This window comes from Patagioenas fasciata, chromosome 1, assembly GCF_037038585.1.
Source record: "Patagioenas fasciata isolate bPatFas1 chromosome 1, bPatFas1.hap1, whole genome shotgun sequence".
Lineage (NCBI taxonomy): Eukaryota > Metazoa > Chordata > Aves > Columbiformes > Columbidae > Patagioenas > Patagioenas fasciata.
The window spans coordinates 125,840,698-125,862,027 of record NC_092520.1 but is presented as its reverse complement, the minus strand read 5'-3'; the positions used below and the strand labels follow the sequence as shown (position 1 = coordinate 125,862,027).

The 21,330-nt window shown below is 37.3% G+C and overlaps 2 protein-coding genes across 8 annotated transcripts in view; both read left to right on the top strand.

Moving 5' to 3' along the window:
- COX17 (cytochrome c oxidase copper chaperone COX17) overlaps positions 1 to 21,330 on the top strand; it is a 177,028-nt gene that overhangs the window by 144,536 nt on the left and 11,162 nt on the right. The gene's annotated exons all lie outside the window — the stretch shown is intronic.
- POU2F1 (POU class 2 homeobox 1) overlaps positions 1 to 21,330 on the top strand; it is a 111,412-nt gene that overhangs the window by 81,792 nt on the left and 8,290 nt on the right. For 6 of the 7 annotated variants that reach the window (XM_071814068.1, XM_065842670.2, XM_065842661.2 and 3 more), the window contains 5 exons: positions 5,205 to 5,331; positions 12,360 to 12,454; positions 14,744 to 14,917; positions 18,635 to 18,776; positions 20,913 to 21,058. In XM_071814068.1, the coding sequence (XP_071670169.1) occupies positions 5,205 to 5,331; positions 12,360 to 12,454; positions 14,744 to 14,917; positions 18,635 to 18,776; positions 20,913 to 21,058 (684 nt within the window). The remainder of the gene's footprint in view (positions 1 to 5,204; positions 5,332 to 12,359; positions 12,455 to 14,743; positions 14,918 to 18,634; positions 18,777 to 20,912; positions 21,059 to 21,330) is intronic. The other variant, XM_065842680.2, reaches the window with a different exon arrangement.

Here is a 21,330-nt window from a genome sequence, read left to right as displayed (position 1 = left end):
GTACGTAATACTTTGGTTTGATTAGTCTAGCTCCACAAAATATGTTGGGTATGTAATCTCCAAAGTTGCTGCGTCTTGCAGTGAGTAGGTTCTGATGCTTTCTGGTGCTTTCTATTCAGGCAATTTTCATTTGCATTCATCTGGGATGAAGTGTTTAAAAAGTGAGGATGAGGGCTGATTAAATCAAAGAGTGGAAATGTCGCAATTATCTGTGGAGTCCATTGGTATAATGTGCTGTTCCTTAATTGTGCTAGTCCAGTAGCTGAATAACAGACTGGTTTTATTAGCTGAAGTGGCAAACATCCGTGGTGTTGGTTTAAAAGTTCTGACCCCTCTGGCCATTCTTACAGAGGCCAGAGTGATGCCATTCCACCTTGAAAAGGCCAGAACTGATGTTGCCCACACTCCTCACACTGAGCTTCTTGGTGACAAGTCCTGCGACCAGAAATTAGTATTTATTTTAGCAAAGGATCCCACTTCACTGGCATGATCTGGAAATGACTTAAGGTTATTGCATTCAGAGAAACTTGTAACTACTAAGACCATCTCTTAATTTTAAGCCTTTCTCTGTACCCAATAATAACAGACAGATTTCAAGACAAGAATGGGAAATGAAATGTCCTTGTCAAGGAAGTTAACGGTTAGCTTCCAACTTCTCTCCATGTATCTGTCACAGACTTCTGATTTGATATTCTGTGAGTCTTTTAACTTAAATGTAAGTGATCCACAAGTGCGTGCCTTTTGTCTTCCGGGTGTGCAGTTTAAGATAGTGAGGTGTGGAGCATTCGGACTACATATTAATAAAATCTGTGCCTTGAACTTTCTGGGTTTACATTTGTCAAATATGCTATGAAATTAGTGGATACTATTGAAGGCATTGTTGTACATGTGTGACCTCCTTCTAATCCAGCTCTTCCACTTCAGTGGGAAGCTGTGAAAATTTGATAAGCATTTACAGTTATTAATTTGGTACTGGGTTTTTCTCCAGAAATTACAAAATCTTCCAAGTGGTGTTTGGGAAGAGTGGAAAAGATCAGACAGGTGTCATCAAATAGGAGCTTCTGAAGTGAGCATTGTCTGGTTTGTGTGTATGAATGAGCCAAAGGTTCTGTGAAAAATAGTATGTGATAATGTAGTTGCCACTGTAAAATGTGTATTTGTAGCACAAGGCGAACAAGTTAAACTTGTTTTCTGGCATTCCTAATTATTGAAATGTTTGACTTTAATTTATTTTAGGATAGGTTATTTTGATATAGATTAATCTTGTTAGCTGCTTCTTATGATGAAAGTGCAGGGCATAATTTGTGCAGGTGTTGGATATAATTTGAGATACTTTATGGAAAACTTCCCCTGCCTAGTTTTGTAGGTGGATAACACCATGTTCTTTGATCCATCTTTATAGTGACTTATGAACAGTGCTCAGCTTTGTTTGCATTGCTATTGTAAACATATAGCTGATTACACAAATAGCTGAATGTTTGTTTTAATTGATGATTTTTGAATAATTGATTAACTGGCAGGTCTCTGCAGCAGGGGGATTACCATATTTATTTTAATTAACTAATTGCACAAGCATGACTTTTTAAATGTGTGCTGCAGTTAATGTAAGGTATCTGCTGCAGCAATCTGATAACATGTTAGTGCTGTGCTGAAGCTAAATTGTCACTAAACAGCTGTAGCAAGTTTTGGAGTTTTTTGTAAGCTTTGTTTGTTTTCAGGATCTGTGATCAGTGTTTATATGAGATAAATCTCATGCTTAAGATGCTTAAGTTTGTAGTGAAGCTGTAACTAGAGTTAATGGCATTGAGTTTACAACTTTAGGTATTTTCTTTAAGACCAAAACACTTCCTTAAGTCAAGATGTATTGTTTCTCTTGACAGATTATTTTGCTGAGGTAGGAGCTGACTAGTTTTGATCCCTATAAATTGTTAGGCAGCATCAGAAGACATGCATATTTCTCCAAAAGTCTTTACATCTCTTTCCATATGCTTGCGCTAGTATATGGATTTTACCATTGAGAAAATAAAGATAAGTATACGAAAACAGTGTCAGGGATTGTTTGCATGGTTGCTAGTGGGAGATTTATTGTAGCACTACAATTAACTAAATAATAAAACTTTCCCAAGGTAGAAATAAAGTTGGATTTCAAATGAATTTGAGGAGCTGATAGGGCTATTTAAGAGTGATTAGCCTTGGAGGTATCATTTCCATTCTACGTTACAGAATTATATTTCTGTATTTAAACAAGACTCAGTCAAGATACCATTTACTGAGGCAGATGCACAGAATAAGATTGCTTATACCAGTTATCCCTGAGGCCTCAATTTAAAAGCAGTTTTCTCATATTAAAGTGTGAGAGCATGATGATAAGAGCTGCCATGTCTTAGCTAGGTACCCTGTGTTATGAATACTATAGTCTTAAACAAAAAGCTCTCCTTTGATCTTACAAATACACTGCCACTGTTTCTTTGTATTCTTTCTTGTAGGTAATTTCCTCTTCTCTGGTGCTTTTTCAAATCAACCAAAATCTACTTGGTCATCTGGGGACATTTCATTCATTTGCTTTTGGTCAGGAAGATCTTCAGCCTGTTCTTCTGTCTGCACTTTTTCCTTCAAAAATTTCTTCCCAATTCTTCCTTTGTATTTCTACTTTTTCTCTTATCCACCTCTATTTTTATCTTTCAGCCTCTCGTCATTTCTTTTTCTCCCACCCACCACTCACAGCCTCAGTCAGTTTGCCCTACTCTTTCTGTTTCCATTTGTTTCCTCTGCATCTAGTCCTTGCATCCAATTCAGTATGAGCCCTGCTGTGCTGGAGGGTTTGCTCAGTCTGCACAGGTAACCAATAGAGCATTGAAGATCAGTGAGTGAAAGAATTGAGGTCCATGTTGCATTGGTCTCAAGAAGTAAGGGGTTTTAGTAGCAGTTCTGACCAATGAAACTTAATGATATGAAGTCAGAAGAAACATGACATACAAAACTGGAGCAGTTATAGCTCTCTTTTTTAGGAAGGAAATTTCCTGCAGTTTCAAAGGAATAGTTGCAGTACTTTTCAAATTTTTTGAAAGCAAACAATACTATCAACTTTAAAAACACTCTGTGCTGGGGGGCACTTTTTAGAAATTTTAGCATTCTCTTAGAATATGAAAGTTTCCATGTCTTAAAGAGCATTGCTTGGTTGATCCATCTGGTGTCTGTCTACCATATTATTGCACTGCATGCTTTTGACTTAACATGCCTAAGTTGCCTAAGTGATTGATGGCCAGTGTCTTAGTAATGCAGGATAAGTAGTGGTTTTCTTATAATGCATGTCTATGGTCTCATAAATCAATGGACTTTCTTTTTTTCTTTTCCTCCATAGTCTTCCTTTTCACCCACTGACACACACCATCCGTATTCTGCAGTAGTTGCACCTTTTTAGTCTAACAGTTTTAAAATAATGTAAGGTGATAGGCAGATAACTATATTCTGCAAATGGTATTGTGTAAATAAAAAGTTATCCTTGTCAGTCTGTCTTGACTTTCCATTGCTATCTCCATTGCTGGCAGTTAATGGCCTTTCACATCTGCTGGCTGAGCAGCTTGTGTGAGTGCTTAGTAACCTGCATCAGTCAAAATGCATGGGGGGTACTTTATTTACCTTAAGAAGTTTGTCTTTGTTAGTCTGGCTCACTATAACTCAAGTATGTTAGGAGGTATGTTAGAATGAGCAGCTCCATTCAAGCAGCCAGATTGAGCACTGGTTTAGGAGTGAAGTGGCATTGTTAACGTGTTCTGACACATCTGGACTCAGAAGCGGGTATCTGTTTGCAAACAGGTACTCTGGTATCTGAGTAACTTACCTGAAATAGTGTTTTGGGAGGTTTTTTGTGTGGTGGGTTTAATGGGAGGTTCCAAGTGTGGGAAATACTTCCATCTTTATCCCCCTGTTTGGAAGCTATTTTGAAACACCTTCCTCTCAGAAAGATGGAAAGATTCTACACATCTGTATAGTTTTCATAGATTAGCTATGCTATGTTGGCTGGCTTCACATTGTACTTCAGTTTTCAAATTTCAGTTACTCTTGATATTGTCCTGTTTAGAGAAGATTAAAAGAAAAAGGCTAATTTGGGGAGAATATTTTTAAGCAGTTCCCTCTGTTTTCATTCTCCAGCTAAACAGCAGGTTGAAGCATTTTTCTTGATAATTCAGTTTCTCAGAAATTACCATTTACAGTGAGACCAGTCATTTAATTATAGAACATTAATAGTTCTGAATGGTTTAAATACGTAAAAGTAGGGTTCTACAATAGTGCTGAGTTTTGATTATTCCTTTTTGCCTTAGTTATAGCCATGTCTACTAAGCTTTTGCGGTTTGTTTCAGAACTAATCAAATATATTTATTTACTATTTCCTGAAATTTGACCTGAACAGAGTACTGACTAATAATCTGTATTTTGTTGTTTGTTTGTTTTGTTTTTTGTGTTTTTGTTTTGTTGTTTGTTTGGTTTGTTGGGTTTTGTGTGTTTTTTTGTGGGTTTTGTGTGGGTTTTTTTTGTTTGTTTGTTTTTGCTTTCCGGTTACTGAATAGAATTCTAATTGCAGATTATTGTTGTTATAAACAGAAATAGCTCCCAACTGATGTGCTTGATTTGTCAACAATAAATTTTGTAGCAGAGTTGCATCCTCAAAACATACATCTGAGAAATCTGGGTGCTGATAAGCCTAAAGTATTTCGAAACTTCTGCACTTGAAGAAGAGGGGGCTTGGGGTTTTTTTTGTGTTTGTTGTTTTGCTTTTGTTGTGGAGGGTTTTTTTTGTTTTGTGTGTTTTGGTGTGGTTTTGTTTTTTGTTTGTTTGGTTTTGTGTGGTGGGTTTTTTTTGTGTTTCTTTTTTTTTTTTTAGTGTAACAGTGCTTGAAGTATTTTACTGGGTCATTTGGTAAACAATTTTTGTTTGGTTTTATGAAGGACAATGAAAGCCATATTGACAGCCTGAAGGATATTCAGTAGCAGGACTGCTGTGTTTGACATCCACTTCTGTCTCTAAATGTTAGAATGTAGCTGCTTGATAGGTAATCTAGTTACCTTGGGATTCATGGCTGACTTAAATGGCTAACGTACAGCTCTTTCTTTTCCTTCTTTTTTTTTTTTTTTTTAATTCCTTTCTCCCCCCCCTTTTTTTTTTCTTCCCCCCCCCCCCCCCCCCCTTCCTCTGTTTCCTTAAGGATTTGCAGCACTTGCAGCAGCTTCAGCAGCAGAATCTCAACCTGCAACAGTTTGTGTTGGTGCATCCAACAACCAACTTGCAGCCAGCACAGTTCATCATCTCACAAACACCGCAGGGGCAGCAGGGTAAGTGTTCCTTGCCAGAACAGAAAATCATACATAGTTTCACCTGTTCCTCTTAAAAGGTGAGGTACTTCATACACCTTCACTAAGTGTTGATATTCCCTAGGAGAAATAACAGTATTGCAATTAGGAGACTCTAACAAGTTGTCCTTTTTCTGGGTGTTAGACATCAGCCTTGTCAAAGTTTGTGTAGCTTCTCATGGAGGATCAATCCAGAGATCATGGCATGGGAACATTTGTTAACAACAAGTTATCTTGGGAAATACTGCAGCATCTGAATTTCTGGGTCAGGCTCTCAAAAAGGAAGCCTACTGGGAGGAAAACTTCTAGAAGACAACTCTCCAGAACTCAAGGGCAGGATTGTAGGAGGTAGAAGCCAGGATGATGTGTGGACTGTCTGGATTAGATCAGTGCTAAAAGGGCTACAAAATTCTAAGGCTGGGAAAATGAAATCAGGAGTCCTTGCAGGAGACTAAAGAGTCTTTAAGCCTAAAGAGGGTATGATAAATTTTGTCATAAGCTGAAGTAATAATTACACCTTGGGAAAAGAACTAGAATGCTTGATTTTGTATAACAACTCTTGGAAATAATATTTTGGTGATACAGTGGGTATGCCTTACATGTTAAATGCAAACCAAGGCAGTAGTAGATTGTAGTGTGCTAGATCAGTTGAGATCTTGTACAGGAACTTTGCTCTAAGAACCGATATGTTCAAGTAGCAGTACATCACAGTACTGGTTGCACCCTGTTCATTGATGCCTACAGAAAACTGCATTTTGCCATGACCTCTTACGCTGATCATAGAATCATTTGGGTTGAGAAACACCTTTAAGGTTGCTGAGTCCAGCCGCTAGCATAACACTGCCAGGTCTACCTCTAAACTGTGTCCTTAAGCACCTCACCTACAAATCTTCTCAACAACTCCAGGGATGGCAATTCAGCCACTTCCCTGGGCGGCCTATTTCAATGCCCGACAAACCTTTCTGTGAAGAATTTTTTCTTAATAGCCAATCTAAACCTCTCCTGGTGCAACTTAAGGCCATTTCCTCTTGTCCTATGGCTTGCTACCTGGGAGAAGAGACTGATGCCCACCTGGCTACAACTTCATTTCAGGTAGTTTTAGAGAGCGATAAGGTCTCCCTGAGTCTCCTCCAGGCTATATCGATATACTCCAGTGGTCTTTTTTTGCCCCCTTTGTCTTCTATGTGAACTCTACTCGGTTGTTTAGGTCTGATAATCCAAAGATTCTTGCTCAAAAGGCGAACTCTGTTATGCTTGAAGAGTCCTCCAGAGCCAGGCTGTCCTATGAAGCAGCTCTTTGCACCTATTTTTTTTCTGTTTTTTCAATTTTTTTCATGTGTCATTCCTTCTTACATACTATGACATGGATAGAACTGGCTTTCCATTATGCTAAAGCTCTCTCACTTTATTCAAATGTGAGAGCATTCAGAAAGGGTTAATCAAATTTAACTTTCTTTTAATAGGACTTGATTTAGGAGAGCTTTTTTACCAGCACTGGTATAAAATGGCTAAACGCTGTTCTTCAGGGCCTTTCGTGGTGTACTAGTTTCTTTAAATGAAGCAGAGCTTATAAGCTTAAATATTCTTTATAAGAAAGCAAGCTTCACCAAAATTTAGTTGTGTTTCTTTAAAACAGACTTTTTAAAAATTAAAAAATGGGAAACAGCAAGCACAGAAACATTGTTTTGAAAAACTCAGTTATTATTGTCTGCCTACATTTTTCAGCTACCTTCTGCTGGTTTTCTAAAATATCTCTGAAGATGCTTCATGAAGAAGGAAACTAACAGAAGCAAATTACATTAATCTACTAAAATGAGTTGTTTACGTTATAAAAAGAAAGGAAGGCTTTTTGTTTGTTTAAAATCTTCTGAAGTAGAAGAGGTTTTCCTAGTACCTTTTCCAGGGGCATATTTGAAAATTGTTTCTCCACTGCAATTTCAGACCTGCATGTTGCTGTCATCAGGGACGCAGTGTTTGTAGAAACACTACATTTTACCAGTAATGTGCAGCCTGGACAACTGAATAGCTCAAAAATGTAAGAAGATTTATATTCTGTATTCTGACCATAGACCATTAGTGTGTGACAATGTTCCAAACTGAAATGCTTGAATGGATCTAATTTTCTTCATGAACACTCAATGATAAAGCAACATGTATGTCATAATACCCCTTATCTCATTCTTTAGTATGGGTTTTTGCAGTATTTCGTGGTTATTGTTGGAAGATCTCAAACAGTATGTTATCATTTATGAGAAAGATTGAGAAAGTGTGTATTCTTATTTTGTTATTTGCTGTTGCAGCTGACTTTTTCATGTTGTTCTTCTTTTATTGCTCCATTAGTCAAGTTCATAAAATAATAAATATTCTGAAGAAACTAGCATAGGGCTTTCTTCAACAGCAAAAGCATTCAGATTTTTGAGGATGTTTCATTGGTATTGCATGCAGCTTTATATATCACTAAAGTGAAAATTCAGAATTATTTATAGATTTTTCTATTTTGAAAGAAATATATTGCTTTATAGACTACACTACATATTTTGTACATGCCATGTAGTCATGTACATGAGAAACATTGGTTTTAATATAAGAGAATAGTTTCAAGGGAAATAAGTGAAGAGCACTATCTCTAAGCCAGATTGTAGAAAATGTAAACATTTGGTAGAAAAAAGCGTCTTTTACCTAAAGAAGTGATGGGTTACAGAGTAATGCAATCATCAGCAATTACATTTAGAAGGGGTTGGACGTCATGGCTTAGATCCAACTTTGGAAAAATTTTAGAAAATTCAGTAGCTAAAGCGATCAGAATGTTATTCTGCTGTCTTCTGCAACACACATTATAGATCACAGCAGTGGATGTGGAATTCTCCCTGTAAATACACTGCCATGTGCCTCATATAGTCATCTTCCTTTTCCATGTGATTTCTGGTTATTCAGTGGCTTCCCTGAAACAAATTGTAAAGTTCCTATTTTTCATGGCTTGTAATAGATAACATCGTAACTCATGGAATTTTTTCAAGCCTCAGCAAATATGCAGAAGATTTGCGTATTCAGAAACAAATCCTGAACAATTTCTTATTCAGAACGGTTATTGTCCTCTTATTATTGTTAAAGTCACAAACAGGAATGTAGCACCTTGTACAGTCTTTAAACCTCTTGTATCTGCTCTATTAAGTAATAGATCTGTCTCTAGAATAATCAATTCAACATCCTCTACTGCAATTATAGCTGCTTCTTTAAAATATTACCCTCATCAGATGACCATTTGCCTTTCTACTTGAAAGGTATTGCCAATAAAAGTCGTATCGGTAAAAATCTGAATGGAGAGGGGAAATGGTGCTGCATTTAATTTAATCTTGCAAACGGAAGTTGTTAAGATCTGGAAAGAGACTGCATCGTTGTCGAGGAGAGAGAACTGGTTTAGAAGCAATACTTACCAGAAAGACAAATGTGGAAAACAAGCTACTAATTACCTTTAAACATTGGAACTGAGCCTACCTATTCTTAAGCTATTGCTATTAATTATTAAAGACCTTGTTTATGATTTTTTTTTTTAATTGTAAAAATACATGGGAAGATGATAGCAGACGAAACCTTGTTTTCTTCTTGTATCATTAAAAAAAAAAAAAAAAAAAGATAATGAATGTTAAGCATTGGGTACTGACCCTGCTGGACTCTGGTACCATAAATCAGAGTGCCTCTCCCTCACCCAGTGTGAGGATGGAGGAAGATGTCTAAAGTTGCCTGTGTTTCTTCTGAGGTGCGTCAAATTTGTACTGGACAAGTGCTCATCTCATTTGAGATTGTGCACCTGCACTGCCCTTGTAGGATTCCTCCTCATTTTGTTAATAATATGCTATGTGAAAGTGCTTTGGTCCTCTCAATATGCAGATGAGGAGACCCAGCTCTTAATTTTTGAGAGACTCTCAGTGACAGTGTATTTGCTGACACAGTAGTTAGATAAAATGTAGCTGACTCAAACTCATTCTCCAAATAAGGTGGGAAAGCTTGAAGAACTTGGGAGAAGTGATTTAAATAGTGACTTCTACCCCTGTGCTGCCAATACTCATTACCAAGACATGAATTAAATACTTAATATTTATTTACTGTCCTCTTTGAAATCAAGTCTTTGCTTCTCACCATCCAAACAGCATCAGTGGGTAAAAATCTTGACTTTGATTGAAGTAGTGTGACAGCATCTTTGCATGGATCAGTGAATTGGTACTCTTCAAAACTGCAGCTCACCAACTTCAGCACATTTGTATCATGTTCTTGAACTGATCTTAAAGGGTACCTGCATACTGCAACAGATGCAGCAGTTTGACATCTCAGTAGAAGAGATTTGTAGAAAAGTATAAGTTAGTACTTTCTCTTCTCTATTGGATCCCAATATATTCCAAGTACAAGTCCCCATTTTGAAATATTGGAATTTGATAAAATGAGGTGCAGCAAAGTACTCAGTAGTAGTTTTCTTTTTGCATCAACAGGGGTCAACAAAGTTGATCAGATGGCACAGTGTGTAATAAGTGGTATGACACTCTTCCTTCTTCCATTTCAGTTGTTTCCAGTTACTCAAATTATGATATTGTAATGGTTTTGTCTTGCAAGCTAACTTGCAGGGTATGTTTGTAAGAAGATGAACAGCTTTGGCAGAGAAAAAGCGGTCAAGTTCTCACATGAAAAAATTCACTCTTTGGGAAGATCAGTTAGGGATGAATTATGTATTATGCTTCTGGGCCAACTTTTTAAAAATTATGCTGAAAAAAATCTGCACTTGAATGTTTGTTTTATCTTCTGTTTAATTTTAGACAGTAACAACTGAACCCAGCATCAGTCCCTGGGGACTGTTGGCTGGCAGGAAGAGTTTTTTGGCTTGGACCATTATTCATGTTACTTGTAGACATTACAGGAAAAGTCCTGGATGATGGCAGATGCATTTACTTTATTTAAAAAAAAAAAAGTTAATAACTCGAAAGCATCATACTTTTTCATAAATCCTTATCTACCTCCATGCAGTCATCTTTTTGGACCATCATGTAGGTGATTTGTCTGCCATACTTAATTATTACCAGAAAGAGATCCTCAGGGATTCCTTTGAGGACAAAAAAAAAAAAATCACAACAGGACAGTCCTAATTACTCTAATTACAGTCATAAATAAGTCAGTGTAACTTGTGACCACTGGTGTTACAATTAGACTGAAGGTTAAAGATGGTCACTGTCAGCTGCCTATTTTTCGTTTCATTGTTGATCAGCTGCTCTATAATAGAGGGAATCCATTACACCCACTTCTATTTCAAGTTGTTGGCTAAAGTTTACTGTCACTAAATGAAGGTCAAAACCTCTTCATTTAGAGGTGACTGTTCACTAATGAATATTTAGATTTGGGCAGCTGAAGTAATCTTTCAAGTGAACAAATATTTGCATTCTAACTGTAGTAGGTGGCGGTCTTGGAAGTTCCCATTCCCTCGCTGTGGCTTTTCAAAAACACAGCTGGAACATGTTGATTATGTGGTGCAAAGCAAATTTACTTAGTTAGACATCTATGCTGTGCTATTATGTTGCATAAGCAGCTGGCTTTATTCTGTAGGTCTTGAGCATTTTGATAGTAGCACGTTCTATTTAAAATAGGTATTCAATACTTTCTGAGGGAAAAAAAGTAACAGTAATATCAATGTCAGAAGACAATTATGCCTCCTGTGGCATGAACCTCTTGTAAAACATTTTTTTCACTCAGTATTTATCAAGTCCTAAAATTATTTGTCCCCTACTTACGTTCTGCTAAGAGGTAGCTGATCATGAGTAGTCTGCCCTGATTGATCAACCAGCTGATGAGCCAGAACTGACCACATCGAACTCAAATTACAGAATTTAAGCCATACTTGGTGTTCTGTCCTCTGAGTGGCCAGAGTGTTCATCTGTTGTCATGCCATCATTCCCCCCTGGTTTTAGGAAACTGGTGCTTACTAAGTGTAGGTTTAATTAGTCAGGTTCTTAAATTATTATGGGGAAATTGAGAAACCATAGCCAGAAGCTGCCTAAAGAATAGCAGTAATATTTTTCGCAATAAAATTGAGGGAGTTGACTAACTGTAGGCATATTTTGGTCAAGATTCTTACCCTTAAAACCATATAAATTTTAATATTAGGAATGAAAAAAAAAGATAGCTTCTAGTTAAAATATATAGATGCGAACATATGTCTCAATTTCCTGAGATTTAATAAACTATACAAATAGTGGACTGTAAAAGAATTAATTTCTTAATGACAGCACACTGTGTATATTGACTGCATCAGTTCCAACTGTTCTTTAATGTTGTTACCTTTTTATAATAGCAGAGGTTTTAATACATTCAGTGTAATGTTCATGCTATTTGTGCAACTTAAATGGTTTTCAGTATCTTACCTAAACTTCAAGTTTTGATTACTTTTCCAAAAGATTCCTTCTTTATTTCAACTGGGAGGAGGTTATATGGGCTAGTTTCATCTCCTGGTGTGGTCTGCTTAAATTTGCCAGAACAAGTTGCCTTCTTGTTAGGCAGCTGGCATGGGGCGGTACGGAGAGCAAGAAGGTTAATCAAGGAGCCAAATTTGTGGTTTTGATTAGTATTCATTTGTTGGATTTGATCTAATTAGTGTTCAGTTGTTGATGTTTATGTGCTCCCTAATTCTTGATCAGCTGTTGGTTACAGGAAGAGGTTGATTCAAAATCTGCAAGATGAAAGCAGCAGTAAATGATGCCTGCACACACGTGCATCATTACAAACTTTCTGCGGAGGAGACAAGTACAGATTTCTCTCTTTCACCCTTCTGTCACTGCATATACTTCAGGAAGATGCAAGGGGATATTGGACTGAAAAGTCCAAAGTCTGAAGATACCTATGTAGGAGTGAAATGAAGGCTTGCGTTTAATTTATTTGTAAATTTCATTATTTAGCAAGAGCCTTTTTTCTACCTCATTTCATGTTTTAGTCTTTTAAAATGACAAACCAAATGCACCCTTTTCTCTTTCCAGGTCTCCTGCAAGCGCAGAATCTCTTAACGCAACTACCTCAGCAAAGCCAAGCCAACCTCCTGCAGTCTCAGCCAAGCATCACCCTTGCCTCGCAGGTCAGGCTTATTTCTACAGTTCATGAGTTGCTTTGGGGGGGATTTAAGCTATTGCAAGTGAATGAACCATATACATTAGTTACCAGAATAGATACTGTAGCTATAATAGTGAGTTTTCCTTTCTAGATAGATTCGGTGTAGACCTGAACTATTAGTAGCTTCAGTTTTGTAATTTCCACCCTAATGTGCCTCCTTTCATACATTTAATGTTCTAAATCTTTATTTTTTAGCTGAAATTTCCATGATTGATGTCTTGAGTTAATGGCACTAGAGCGTCATTTGATTTGTTGTAAAGTTTTCTTGGGCAATTTACAAGTTTGTGGATTCAGAGGAGCAAACTGTGGGCTACCTAAAAAGCTCAAAAACATGACTGACAAGTATAATTTTTTTTAAAGATTGCAGTGGTAATCTGTCTTCATTGTAGACTAAATGTTCTGCTATTATTGCTAAGTCATGGCTGATCTTACTAGTTACCTTCTGTGAAAGTGAAGAGGTTCTTAGAAATGCATTAAAATTTTCTTTTAGATATATGTTAAAATATTAAAGCTCTATGATTAAGTTTTCGGACTGTAAGTAAAGCAATTTTAAGGTTGCACGTGCCTGCAAATTTAATTTTGCCTCACTCTGGGTTTTACTGTGCAGTTTAGTTACATGGCTACCTGCTGTTTCTTAGATACCATATAATATCATATGGTATCTTCCTGCCAACTTGATTACATATTAGAATTTTTTAGTTTGTAATAAGATGCTGAGTCTGTCAGAGTCTTATACCACCTATAGCATTTTTCACACACCATGTGGAAAATGGAATTTGTCTCACCTCTGTAGTTCATATCTCAGCAGCATGACTCCCTACTAAAGATTATACTGGATTTTGAAAAGTATCAAAACTACAAAGAGAAAATAAATTACATAAAGGAGGTGAAGTCAGTAAAGATGTATTGCAACGATTACTCACTGTGTTTAATATGAATTAAAAATATTAAAAACCTTTATAGTGTGACACATGTATCTGCAATCCTAGAAAGATCATATATGATCATGTTATTTCTCAAGTAATGGAATTATAGATCTGACCTCCCTCTACCATCTGCTGTGCACTACGAAATACTTCACTAACCCAGGAGAAAAACAACATAAGGAGCTATGTAAAGACTCAGCTATATGTAGGCCCTTTCCTTTTGAACAGCTGTTTCTGGACTTTTGCATAGACTTTGCATAGTACTGTAATGTTGCACAGACTTGAGGCTGTTCTTATTTGCCCTGAAGGAGTCCGTCATTTGAGAATTGGCCATAGCACATACAATCATGAAGTCGCCTTTACTTAAGAGCTTCAGCTGAACTGAATAGAATTTAACTAGAGTAGACAATTTGTCTCTGCATCTGCGTTCATCTATGGCATGTAAGAAGGTGGAGTTACACACTTAAAACATGTTTCTGATGTTCCTGTTGTGCATAAGGCCTGAACAGTGCAATACCAGATCTTAATAGATTTTGTTCCTCTGTGACTACTTTCCATGTTGCTTAGGTTTTTTCAGGTTCTTCTTATTGCTGTGTAGCAAAATGCTCTGGTATGCTGGTGTTCAGGAATAGTGAACCTTGTCTGGACTGGAAAATTAGCCTTTTATATAGAAGAATTGTCACCCAAAAGGGATTATTTTCTGTACATTGCCTTTGCTTAATTTCTCAAATCACCAGTACATTCATTCTCACTGTTGCAAGTATCAACAGAGGGTGATCTATTTTTTTCTTACTGGAAGAGTTGAGTCAGTCGAAAGAGGTGGCATTAGAGGCAATTTGCCATGTTTTCTGCCCCTGTACATGCTCACTGTTCCAAGATTAAATAGGAGACTTGAATCTTTTGGGCTCATGACAATCTGCCACCTCACACAAGCAGTAAATTCCATTTTAAAATGATTAAAAGGTGATGAATGCCAAGCTGTCTGTAAATGATAGAACTGTATCAAGTAAGAGTGTTCAGCCTTCCTTTGAGCAGCTTCTGTAGCAAACAAAAGTTGTTGGTTATCTGTTGCATTGAACATCTCATACTTTTCTTTAATTGGTTCTGACAGAGCTTTAAAAGGCTGTCATACTAATACTGTTTTCTGGATTGTGATTGCTTATTCTTGAGAGGAATGTAAATAAATTGAAGGAACTTTCAGGTTGCTGGAAATGTCAAATTCATTGATCTTTCTCACAGAAACCTCACCTACCTTTTCTGAATTTAATTTTTGCTGATTATTCTTTTAAGTCTGATTTTCATCTTTTCCTTGCTCTCTATCTTAATAGCCAGCAACCCCAACACGCACAATAGCAGCGACCCCCATTCAGCCACTTCCACAGAGCCAGTCAACACCAAAGCGAATAGACACTCCCAGCTTGGAGGAGCCCAGTGACCTTGAGGAGCTTGAGCAGTTTGCCAAGACTTTCAAACAAAGACGGATCAAACTTGGATTCACTCAGGTGAGACTGTGTACCTCAGTGCCTGCCAGTGTGGAATCTGAGGTCTCATCTTTCAAGTCTGGAGGGAGACTGCGATTCCACCTTCTCCGAGGAGAACCTTCTTAAATAGGGTTATGCTCTGGCCTTTATGTAGGGGATTTCTAAGAAATAACAGAAAAAGCCATACATCCATCTTACTTCTCTGTTAGTTTTAAAGCATAGCCATTTTCCCAGCAGGTATGTGCATTTACCAGCTCCAGATGTCATTGCATGTGCACTATTCATTCTGTAGGGTAGAAAATGAATGGGACAAAGCACTTTAAAGCTGCCTTCAGAAGTACAAAGTTCTAAAAATCATACAGCACAATTAACTGCTCTGTGTGTTTAAAAAGTATGTCACAACCATGGAGTTGCGTTGGATGTCAAAGGGTTTTTATCTCTCAAGCGTATTTTCCTATTAAACATCAATGATTTCTGTATTTAATGCTTTTGCTAAGGTTCCTAAACAAAACCTGAAAGGACTGTCACTTTGAAGTTCTTTCCTTACAGAGGTGAACCGGAGTTGCGGTTTATTTTGGTTTGCATAAAAGCTCAGAAATACCCATAGAGCTAGAGAAAAATAGTCTTGAACGCAGTGAAAATGGCTGAATTAAAAGTACAAAGTGAATGTATATGTTCCATTATTCTCTTGAAGGGAAATGCTGCTTGGATCCAAGAATCCTTTCTTACTAACATCAAAACTATTTTTTTTTCCCAGAAATTTAAGATGTCTGTCCAGGTAAACAGTTAGGTTTGGCAGGAGTCTGTGGTAAGCTTAGGCGTGTTTTTGCTAGAATAAATAGCAGACAAAAATCAAAGTAGATATTTAAAAGTCTGAGCTCAGAGCGGTCAATCCAGCATATGTAATTTGGTGTCATTGTTGTCCCCCCTGAATATGTAAATCTACTCTAGCTGAAAGTATGTGCTGAATTCAGATTTGTTTTTCTGACAAAGTCCTAAATGTTTGAAAAATCAGGATTCATAATGAATATTTCTGGCAACATCTTAGTTACAACCCAAGAAAAGAGAGTTCCTAGTAAAATGAAATGCATTTTGCTGGCCTGTGTGCCTTCTTCCCTCCCTTCTTCCACTAGAGGGAGGCACAGAAATACAAGTGATAGACACACACAAAAGCTTGAATAGAGCAGAACAGAATAGAGCAAAATACAATAGCTTCCCTATAGCCTGTCTGAGGAGGTTCATGTAGATCTTTGATATTATGTTTAATCTGCCCTACTGTGGGATGATTATAAAGGCTCAAGTAGCCTTTTTAAGTTATGGGTTAACCCTTCTGTATTGACCCTGTTGTGAATTTTGATGGTGAGGAAAAATGAATACAGCTTCTCAGGCTTACATTTCATTCATTTGCTTTCGAGCTTAAAAAAGGGGAATCTTGAGAAAGTGATAAAATCGCATTTGGTCATTCCTATCCTACTCTGAGTTAGTATGTGTATAATTAGGCAGTTCTAATAACTTCTACCTAATTGCATAATTGGATGCTAATTAGAGACCCCTATTACTTTGGTTTCCTGTAGTTGGATAAACAGACTGCCTCTCAGAGGATAAAAGAAATTTATTTCCAGTAGTGCTGTAAGCTTTTTCAGACTCACACTACCCTTGCTTTTCAAATGTAATTGAAATATTTAGTTTGCATTACAAACTAATCTCTTACTACATTCTGTCTTGTGAGCAATATAACACGTTTTGAATTTCAGCAGTTCTGCCTCTTCTCCACCATGAAAAGTGGGTGAGGGATTTACATCCTTTTGTTTAATTATTTTCATCTTTGACATGTTTGACACAATGGGTATACCACATCTTAGCATTATGGCAGGTATGTGACTAATTGGTCAGTACAGATTCAAGCTATGTGAGCCAGTATTTTAAACAGTGTTATTTTTACTCTGTGAAAGGTAAAGTTTCTTAACAGACCAGTACACACAACAATGATGTACCTTACAATCAGTTTCAGTTCAGTACTGGAGCTTCATTCAACGTTCAGAGTAGATCAGATGGGTTACAGTGCCCTTATCCTCTGTTCCAGCTATTCTTTCAGTGGCCTGTCCCAGTTTATAAAATTCTCACCCCAATATGTAAATTCCTTTGCCTACAGCTGAAATGCTGCCACCTTTTGGCTTGAAAACTATCAACAAAGAAATGGTTTACTATTCATTTTGAATCAGATGGCAAATGTTAGTAAGAACAGCATAAATACCAGAATTAAATTTAGTTGGAGGACTGGAGCAAATTTCATAACTCTTTCCTGCCAAGACATAAATCAACTTACCTCTAAAATGGTTTACATAGCCAGGTTTTCTTCCTCATAAACCCAGTAGAGCATCCGTGTTACTTCTCTTGGAATGATTTATGAGTTTTAAAATGCACAGAATCCTGGCATATGGGTAGAGGTATAAATTTAAGTTCCCACATGTTTCATCTGATTGAGGGGTGTACAAACCAATTGTTCTGGTCCTCTTCTAGAAAGGAAATTGTTTTCTTTACACAGCCTGCACAATTTGCTAAGCCTACTAAAGCTTGTTTTCTTCATCACTTGGATGTGGCCACTCTGCATGCTGTTAGTATCCTTTTATCAAGCTGTGGTTGTGGATCTGACCTAAAAGGAGAGACAGCAAATGTTATGCACCATCTAACTAACTTGCTTACAATTAAACTCCACTAACTATGCTCAAACTTTGCAGTCTGTTCTTCTAGACTTTTCGTACTTCTTTTGTGTTAAAAAACAAAACAAAAACAACAACCTAAATTACACTACTTTAGCCCAAATAACAGACTTAAAAAATAGTTACTTTTTTTTCAAAGAGCAGCAGCTTCCAGTTTTAAAACAAAACAAGAAAACATTATGGTGTTTTTAATGGCCACAATCAAGAATGGATTGATTTATTTAATTTTTAAGCCAGGCTTTCCAAGTGTAAACTAGATAGAGATGTATGTGTGTGGAGATATATATATATAAAAAAATATTAGGATAAGCAGAATGTCTGGTAGCTAGCTAAAACTGAATTTTGAAAAGCAGTGACAGATGTGAAGAGATGATCATCTCTCTGTAAATCTCCTGGATAGCTTTTTGGCAGATAAGTAATGGTAGTCAAAGACTACAGTTAACCATTATTTGAAATAGTTCAACTTCTTTCCCCATTTGAAATGTGTATCTGTGGGGAGAAGTTTGGCTTGAACCTTACAAGATACTAAAAGTTCGAATAAGAATGTTTTTGCATCTGTTTAAATGTGATATATATTAGTAGACTTATTTTCAGAAGTGTTTTTCTGTTAACTGGAGAACATGAATTCACTGCATTTCTGTTTATTTGAACTTTTCTTCTTCGATGTGAAATATGCAGATACTCAAATCTGCTCCAAAAGAGAGCTTGGCCTTTACTTATTTTAAAGAACTAAGAAAAAAATTGCAAGTTAATGTTAAGTGGAATGTTCTGCTCAATTACAATGCTAAGAAGACAAAGCATCAGGGATTTTCTGGAAAGAGTTACATGGTTAAACTGACTGAGATTTGACATTTCTTTATGATTATTTGCTTTAGCATGAATCTTGATAGCATCAAGCAAGTTTAACTGAAATCCAACACAGCAGTGAAGTCACTAGGAGAACACAAGAATGTGACAGGATTCCTTGCATTGGAAGTGCCTATGTTAGTGAATCCCTTTTTTCTCTTTCTTTGTCCAGGGTGATGTTGGGCTCGCTATGGGCAAACTCTATGGAAATGACTTCAGCCAAACTACCATCTCTCGCTTTGAAGCCTTGAACCTCAGCTTTAAGAACATGTGCAAGTTAAAGCCACTTCTGGAAAAGTGGCTCAATGATGCAGGTGAACGAGTCTGTGTATTTCTTCACCAGCCTACCAAAATCAGTAGGATTCTGAAGAACCCTGAAAAACTGCTTCGTTTGTGCCCTTATGGTTTTATGAAGCTGCCAATCTTTGTTACTGTCCATGAAATAATAAAGGGTGTCCATAATAATAAAAAAAGTGTCCATACTTCCCTTTTCGCGTGCCCATACACATCCAAAATTGTTTCAATACAAACTTTTAGACTTGTGTTCTGCAACCAGCTGAATAATTGCATGGGGTGAGGTACAATATGTGTCATGGTTTTCCTCCTTCACGTATGTTAATGCATATAACTCCTAATCCTCTTCTAGCTTTCTTTTTCAGATATGTAGTAGAGACAGGCTTGCATGGTTGGTTGTTTCAGTAGGCAGAGCTTATTGCATTCATCCCCTCCCACACCTCTGTGTGCATTCTTTTCATCTGTCTCCAGTAGTCCTTTTCAACACTCTCTTTCTCCCCATAGGAAGAGTTTGTTCTGGTTTAGATTTTGGTTTTTCCTTCCAGAATTTTTTCTGCAAGATAAGTTATTCATGATGCCAATGTTGGTAGTGGGTTTTTTTTTGGTTGATTTGGGTGTTTGGTTTTTTTTTCCCCCAACAGCAAAAGGAGCTTGGATAGTGGTGCTAGGAGTTAGGATAGAAAGTGCTCATGAGTGCTGTCAGATAGTTTTTTTCTTCCAAGTATACAACTCTACACAGTATAAAACCTGATGGATCTGTCAAACAGATGGCAGGGACAGGGTGTTCCTATTTTTACCAAAATGACTAGAGCTTTTTGCTGACACTTACAGTATTCTCTGAAATTTTGAAAGTAATGGGATGCAGTGTTGAAAGTTTGTCCTGTGTTGAAACAAGGAAGTGTCATTCTGTTGTGCTGACAGAGGTTATCTTTAGGTAATCTCTATCTGTGATAGAAAACATAAAGATCTTCACAGTGAGTGTTCTTAGTCCACAGGCCAGTGGTCCCCAAATCTTTCAGCAATACTGGATGAGTCCAGTGCTGCAAGGAATGGCGTAGTTTGCTTTTCTTGCTAGCCTGAAGAAGTACTTGGATCTGTAAAGTTAAGGGCTGTAAACAGTGTTAGGGTCCTCCACAGCCTGTGGGAAACCATTGTCTTTGGCTCTGATTCAGTTTCATGAAAATCTTTGGAGGAAAGATTCAGATGATTTTAAAGGCCATTCAGATACTTTTAGGTAAAACAGGCAGGAGAAGCATACTGATGATCGCTTCCATTACATCACATTGGAGTGTTGGAGAATTTATTGTTACAGAACTCGGCTTGTTCTGTGGGGTTTTCAGGATGGAGAGGGATTTAAGCACATGACCGAACCATTACTGAAAAAAAACCCAAACAAATAAAAACCTAGAAAATTATGAGCTGAAGGTACTTTCCCATTGGAGCCTGAGAATGGTCTTAGGCATTGTGGACTTTGACACATGCTTATCACCCACAAATCCCAGTTCAGTGAAGTATCTTCAGCGGTAATTAATAATTTTGTTTCAGTTCCCTGCTGGAACCTGCCAGTTGGTTATTTTGTACTTTCTGCTACAAAGTGGGGTCAAGTTCTTTGCTCTTCTGTGGAGCCAAAAAGACAGGATTAGAGGTTGACACTTACAGACCTGGTGAAGCTGAGGAGGGGGAGCTGCTAGCTCTGTAGAACTGCATAGCACTGAATATCTGCTATGATATCCAGAGAGAAGAGGTTGAACACTCTGAAGCAGGCTGTAAACTTCCCTTCCTCTATTATATTGCAGAGTGGGTAGGAAATTTTGGGCTGCTTGGATTTTTTCTTTATAACTGTGACTTGCAATGAATGAGTGTAGGGTGGAGTGAGATCAGGCAGACAGCAACTTTGTAGGTACTATGAAAGGGATACTGTGGTGGCATACAGGAGCAAAGAGCACCCTCCGGGCTTATTTGTAGCTTTTAAGTTTCAACTGCACGTTTTAACTTGAAAGTACAATGATTAATACATGTGATCTTCAGCCATCTCTATGTATCTGGAATAGATACAGAGCGAGCTTTAATATACCATGCACAGGTGAAGAATACTCACATTAGACTGCACTGCATTCAAATAAAATCTCCTGATTTGCATTACTTTATTTTTTCAGAAAACCTCTCATCTGATTCAACTCTCTCCAGCCCAAGTGCCCTGAATTCTCCAGGGCTGGGGATTGAAGGCTTGAACCGTAGGAGGAAGAAACGCACCAGCATAGAGACCAACATACGTGTGGCCTTAGAGAAGAGTTTCCTGGAGGTCAGTGATCCTTTTGCTCTGCTCAACCTATAAAGAAATGAAGAAACTTTGCATAACAATCATATCTGTTGGAGTGAACCCATTACTGTGCTATTTGGGAAAGTGCTTGTACTAAACAAGGTGAATGCAAAGGCTGTGTGAATAAGTGCACATCAACACCACTTAAAGGAAAACAAACAAACAAAACAAACAAAAAAAAAAACAAAAACACAAAACCCCTCAAAAAACCTCACTGGTTTTTGCAGTTTGCTGAGTTTGTGATTTTACATTCA